The 7,384-nt window shown below is 36.9% G+C and overlaps 1 protein-coding gene across 1 annotated transcript; it reads left to right on the forward strand.

Annotated features, from left to right (window-relative positions):
- Positions 1–1,185: 1,185 nt before the first annotated feature.
- LOC121409437 (Y+L amino acid transporter 2-like) lies at positions 1,186–2,095 on the forward strand. The gene has a single exon (XM_041601372.1). It carries the CDS (start codon positions 1,559–1,561, stop codon positions 2,093–2,095), a length of 537 nt encoding a protein of 178 aa, XP_041457306.1. The 5' UTR covers positions 1,186–1,558.
- The last annotated feature ends 5,289 nt before the right edge of the window (positions 2,096–7,384 follow it).

Consider the following 7,384-nt stretch of genomic DNA (forward strand, 5'->3'; position numbering starts at 1 on the left):
TGCTACTACTACTACTACTACTACTACTACTACTACTATCTACTACTACTACTACTACTACTACTACTACTACTACTACTACTACTACTACTACTACTACTACTACTACTACTACTATTACTACCACTACTATCACCACCACCACCACCACCACCACCACCACTACTACTACTACTACTACTACTACTACTACTACTACTACTACTACTACTACTACTACTACTACTACTACTACTACTACTACTACTACTACTACTACTACTACTACTACTACTACTACTACTACTTCTACTACTACTGCTACTACTACTGCTACTACTACTACTACTACTACTACTACTACTACTACTACTACTACTACTTCTGCTGCTGCTACTACTACTACTATGCTACTAGTACTACCATACCACAGAGAATAGTGAGTTTCTATATACATGTACTTTGCAATTTCCATAGTGTTCTGTATGACTAACTGATATTGCAAGATTACTGGATGAATAGTTATTATGCAGGGTCTATCAATAATTCTCACGTCGGATATGTCACAAACTGTGTCAATGGTACTTTGATTTCTGGGTGTCCGGTATCAATATTTTGTCCAGGTCCTAAGCATTTTAAAACAATTCAACATATATCATTTCCTAAAATGGTTGCTAAATTAAATTTGTTTCCGTATTCAACCTTCGTTTGTGGTGTGGGTATAACTATGAGTCAGGCATTCCTGATAGTGGTTTTCATTACATTATGCAACATTGTTTCTTTTTGCCATGGAAATAGACTGAAACGATTGGTTGAGGCCCAAACCGAATTAAAAGGCATATAAGTTGTGATTCGCAATACCATCCCCACCACAAGCTAAAAGGACAATAAATGTTGGCTAGCAGACTGTACTTGGATAACATGAATGATGCTTTGCCAGTAAAATAATCTTTTTCATGGAGTGGATTTCTTACACCCTTGAATTGTTGATCCGACTACGGTCAAAGCGTCGCGCTACTTGGCAACGAATCTCCCTCTTGGGGTCGATTTGGCGAAGCCTACCGCTTTCGGGGGTAAGTCATCTCAAAAAGAGGGGCATGGATTACACCACGACACACACATACACCAGTACCAGTGAAACCTCCCAGCACGGTACGAATACACATCTTCCCCATAGCTCTATGCACAAAGCTTCCAAAAGCTCATTCACCGGCACCCACACACAACTACGTCATCCCTTTGACGAGATCGTAAACATTGAGTGCTCACTCAAGCTTCCAATGCATATCAAAAGGCGCGACAGTAGAACTAGCGCGGGAAGGAGAATGCTTGTAAATTCGTGCGTAAATTCATACCGGCAATTTTGGAGCAAGCACATGTTTCACTTGATCTCACTGTTTACATCATAGTGACATTGTATTTGATCAGTTTTCGGTATCATTACCAAGGAACGATTTTCTGTCTCCATAAGGTGACTTTCTCTCTTCGGGATATATCAAGATTGTGTGTTCCTTATTAGGAAGACGAAGGGTTTGTGAAGGTAACTGTACAAGCCGGCACGAGTCCCTTGGCTTCTACTATGCCGCCGTCTAAAGAAAAGATGTCAGCCGTGTTGAATACCTCACAGGAGCCGTGTCTTCACGAAGTAAACGGATATTACACCAAAGGTAAACAGATGGGCGACGTCGAACCAGTCCGACTTCGACGCGAAGTCGGAATCTTAAATTGTGTAACTGTCATCGTCGGCTGTATCGTGGGCTCGGGTATATTCCTCTCACCCCGATCCGTTTTGGAATACTCAGGATCGGTGGGCATGTCCCTTGTTGTCTGGACAGTCTCAGGTCTGTTTTCATTGATAGGAGCCCTCTGTTTTGCTGAACTTGGTACAACCATTACTAAATCTGGTGGGGAATATGCCTATATCCTCAAGGCCTTCGGAGAGTTACCTGCCTTCATATTACTATGGGTGACTCTCCTCATCATCAACCCAACTGGGCAGAGCATCACAGCGCTCACTTTCGCAAATTATGTCGTTCAGCCCTTCTACATCGAGTCAGACTGCGGACCCCCAGATATTTTCGTTCGTCTTCTTGCTGTAATGTGTATAAGTAAGTAATAAGTTGATTATATTCTTCATAAGGAAATACCCATAATACTGTCATGTTTATGTTGGTGTGGTGAATGATACATATACCTACATAATGCGTAGACTATATTCATTGTGGAAAAACATTGATTATACTCTCCAAAATATGAATAGGTTCCCAAATTTTCAAAAATTTTGGGGAAAGATTGACAATTTCAAGATAACTATTATGATTAAACATGGTGTAACCATTCTTTAGTAATCTTCGACATTAGTCATTACTGTCATTCTATTGGGCTAAAAAAAACTCGACATGTCAATACCCAAAACCGGATTCACCCGGTTTGCACGCGTGCGGGGTTTGCCCGATGTGTGATATGAAGGAGGAGAAGATGGAGAATTATGGATAGAGATCATGGAGATAGAAAGGATGGAAAGGTCAAGTTATAGAGGTTTAAATGAAGGAGAATACTCCTCCTCTCCCACTCTCTATCTTCATGCTCCCCATCACTACACATGAGATGAAGTCAAATGAGATGGAGTAGGACTTTCATGAGATGAGGAAGATGAGGTCTCGATGAGGGATTTCATCATGAAGACATATATCACCATGGTTACCATGCAAAAGTCACTTTTGCTTCCCGATTATAGGACTACCTTGAATTCATCGATCGGCAATCTCATTTTAATGGAAAACAACCGCAGTTGGCGAGGTAAAAATTTTCCACGAGAGTCTGGGCAAGCTGACCCCATGCATTTCCTTCCCAGTTTGATAATATTATTTAGATTTTCAGGTTTTCTCACAATTAGTCTATTTATTCTTAATTGGAGAAACATGCCAGAAGGTCACTCTGATTTTCCTGTTGTTTAGGGATACATTTGGGTTAATGATCGTTAACCGAGCTGAAAATATAACTTTTATTTACTGAAACTGTATCTTTCCACGGATCAATTATTATTGTGACAGAAACAAAGAGAGATTTTCGATACTATGGCCCGTATTCCGAAGTCGGGTTTAACATAAACTCGGGTTTAAAGTTGTGGTTTAAGTATGGATAGTCGATTGTTACATAAATCACTAACAGTAGAGATATCATATTCCAGTTCATGTGGCTCTCAAATCGTTCATAATTGTGTAGGAAGTATAAATAGATGATTGTCTTCACCATCGATGAATCAGGAAAGAGCACAGTAAATATAAGAAACATATAAATTAATAATAATTTTGACACTTTTGTCTCCCCATAATTTTAGCACAGAGTTAGACCATGGTCTAAGTTAAACCATGGACCTATGGTTAAACCTGACTTCAGAATACGGGCCTATGTCAAGCTTAACTGGATGAAAGTACATTAAATGAAATCCCATTATTGATCGAAATATTTAAATAGACCTTGAACCTTGAAGAAGTACTCTCCAAAAAGCGTATACTATGAGGTGGTCTCTTTCCACAGATCAATATATTATCAATATCAATTACGATTAAGACAGATATTAAGAAAGATTTTAAACGAAATATCTATTTTATCTATATTATGCGATTCGAAACAGATAATAATGGGGCAAAAACCTACCTGTCTTGTTATATATTTTTCAATATTGTTCCACCTTTTAATGATTTGGTGGTACATCAAACCAATCTTATTTCTCTTCCTGATTGGCAATGTTAGTCATCACCATGAACATTTTTTTAAAAATTTGACTTCTAATCATGGAATGAATATTGTTTCCTGTGCTAAGTCAAATAGATAAAAAATCTTTTAGTACACCATTTTGTCATTGTTCCTCTGATCACGTATCATGATCATGCTCTATATACATCTGTATTGGTAAATGTTATTTTTCTTCCTGTTTTGCATTTTGTGTCACCACCATGAAGGGTTTTTTTTTCATTTGAATTTTTTTATCCGGTATCTGAATTATCAATGTCGATCCAGTGTTAATCATTTAACCATGGAATGAATATTGTTACAGTCGGCCTACATCCCTTGGCAGATTGCCCAATTATGATATATCAAAATGTAAGTATATTATTTCTATAATCAAGGCTCCACATTAACTTTTTTTGGTGGTGGCCCGTTCGGGCCACCAAAACCTTCAAATAATTTTTTTTGGTGGCCCATTAGTAAAGTTTGGTGGCCCGAAAAATATAAAGAAAAACATTAATTAAAAATGAATAAAACAAACTGAAATATTCTGCAGTCACTACAACGTACCACTATTCTTTGTACATCTTGTATGTAAATCGTGCTTGCTGTTATTTTACTTTGCTTATTTTGTGGTAATATATAAATTGTTCTACAATGTATCATTGTGAATATGAAATGATTGAAAGAGAATAAAAGAATTGTGTTGCTCCCAGGTTGTGTGGACTTTTAATCTCCGTATAGACACACACTCATAATGGTAAAGTAAATAAATAGTGCATATAGCAAACTCAGATTGATTTACAAAACAATGATTTTTCCTTTTTGATCATAAAACCTAGATTATGCAGGCCCCAAATCCAGTTTATTTTCTCTTTTCCAGCATATTATAGCAGGAGAAAATCACAGAAAATATGCTGCAGAATTACAACAATGTATAAAAGGGGGAAATGAACAAAAATAATTTTTAGAATAGTATATTGAAAAAAAAAAGCAAAAATTGTAAAAATGAATAAGTGAAATAAGACAAAAAAATGAAGTAAGAAAAAACAAAGAACAGGAAAAAAAATTGAGAAAAAAAAGAAAATGTAAGAAAAATGAATAAGACAAAATTATCAGAAAAAATAGGGAAAATTATTATTATTCAGTAGAAACATGTTCTTTAATCAGGCATATTCAATGGGAAGGGGTATAAATGGTTTAATCACTGTAAAAAAAAATGACAGAAAAAAATAAGAAAACGGCAAGTTATCTGGAAAAAACAGTGAGAATATTCCTTCCCTATATTTGACAAAATGATGGAAAAAATTCACACTTCATATCAATAAAATGCCTTCCCAAAGTATTTACTTCCTTAAAAGTGGTTTAAGAAGTCATTTATAAACAAGAAAGAAAGAAGCTGTCTATTCAAGACAGCTTCGAAAATAAACCAAGTATCAACATACATACAAATGCACATGTGGGACTGTGATGTACTCACCTATGTGTATTAATGCATTTGGAAATCGGTCTTTTTGAGTCAAAAGAGAGGTCATAATTCCTCCTTTTAATGCTTGCAAATTATCAGGTTTCAGTAATATGGACAGTAGAAGGGCATTTCATTGGTGTAAAATGTGACTTTGACTTAGATTTTCAAAGTTCTGGGGAAGATTTCTTAGCAGTAACATTTCGCATCGCAGCTCTCTGAGTCTGAATAGTCTGCTAGTGCACAGCAGCTGCAGTGGTTTCACGCATGCAAAGCTCAGCCAGACAGCCGGCACGGCCGGCTGAATAATAGTTACTGTATGCTAGCGGTAGGCCTACATACTGTCATGACTGTGCAATCTGTGTGTGTGTGTATTTGTGTGTAGATTAACAAAAAAGGCGCATTACGAATTGACTTGCAATTTGAACTGGAGAAAGTTGATAAATGCATGCAAAATCGGGAGAAAAATTGCGCTACTTTGAAAATTATTGGTTGCCCGATTCGGGCCACCAAAACTTAACATTTTTCAATAATGGTTGCCCGAGATGAATTTTTGGTGGCCCCGGGCCACCGGGCCACCGCTAATGTCGAGCCTTGCTATAATACACCTTTTCGATTAGGGTTTATGATTTTGATGAAAAACAAGTAGCCTGATTAGAACACACTGGCGCATTGAGCCTTAAGTAAAATTTGGCATATAATGGGACAAATTTCACAAATGTCGCGAGCGAGTGAAAATAACAATAAAAATAAATATACGTTGCAAGATGTATAGCGCGTTTAACGAGTATTTCTAATTATTTAATACTAATAATACTCAATTAATTTAGGACAGGAAGAGATGACCGAAATTGTTAACTCTTTTGAGTTTTGACACAAAACCCCTCATAATCCTTCCTCCCTCCCCTTTTTTCTCCCTTTTCATTTTCCTCTCTTGATCGAGGAACTTCCAAAGTTGCAAGCCCATTTTTCTATGTTTGTATGCATATGAAATTATACTGGGCATGTATTTTGGTCCACGTCATGATCTGTATGTTAGCATTTTTTGTTTTTGGAACCTTAGGACTATATATAACCTACCATGTTGGTACACGGTGAACTTGATGTCATATTGGACATGGTAGATCCATAGAAGTCATTAACCCCTCAACCGTGTGGATGAAACGTCCCCTTTCTCCAACAACTCGAAATCTTGTACATGTATATACATGTGATCCTCGTACACAATTTACCAAGAAGATTTTGACCAATATCGAACATTAGCTTGTTTTGTATTGTATTATTAGTCAGGATTTTTTTTTTTTTTGGGGGGGGGAGGGGATTGGTACAGGGGCCGGACTGGGGCGCGTGACCCCCCCACCAAAATTGTACATTGTCATGACACACAGCTCCCACTTTTTAGAATTTGAAATGAAAATTGATGACATTTTGTAGTAACAGCAGCATTTAGTATATAGTACGTGTTCAAAAGTCGAATCCCATAAATGAAAATTACAAAATGCATTGAAGGCATAATGGCTAGTCAGTTGTCTATGTCCTTCGCCATGTTTTACAGCCTCATTCCAATCAAGATCGGTCGCGTTGATTGTACCTTGTAACAACATTATATCGAGACATCGATGATGAAGGGATGGTATGTCCAGTGCCACTCACCCCATTTTTACTGCTGGTCCAGACTTACAGGTCGATGAAATGGAAATATAACTCCATAATTTGTAATGTTTCATGTGCATTGCAAGTTTATGTTGGAACATAATTATCGGAACGTGCTTTGAAGCCCCCCCACCGCCTCCCCGTTTCCCTCAAAGCATTGGCCTAATTTTAATTATCGTTGGTGATAATATACGTATGCATTTAGATAACAAATTACCTACCATAACCTCATTCAATTCTCTATCATTGACCCTCGCATAAGTTGTTTTTTTCCCAGATTGCCCGTTTCTAATCATAACAAACTGCCCTTTCGAAAAGAAATTACCATACGATATTGCAAAGTGTACACATTTAATAAATACAGATCGGCTGTGGGTAGTGACCATCGTAATGTTAGATTTATTTCAAATCTTTAGGATTTATACCTTTTCAAATCTCAAAAGATTTAAATTAAAATCTTTTTAGAATTAGGCTATATGTAAATCAACAAGGTTTAAAATTAAATTTGATATTCGACAGGTCACTACTCACAGTTGAAATGAAATTGTCACTTTA

Source organism: Lytechinus variegatus, chromosome 2 (genome assembly GCF_018143015.1).
Source record: "Lytechinus variegatus isolate NC3 chromosome 2, Lvar_3.0, whole genome shotgun sequence".
Lineage (NCBI taxonomy): Eukaryota > Metazoa > Echinodermata > Echinoidea > Temnopleuroida > Toxopneustidae > Lytechinus > Lytechinus variegatus.

What these genes read in the sequence shown, in the direction of transcription:
- LOC121409437 (XM_041601372.1), top strand. Translation starts at nt 1,559, where the DNA reads ATGCCGCCGTCTAAAGAAAAGATGTCAGCCGTGTTGAATACCTCACAG.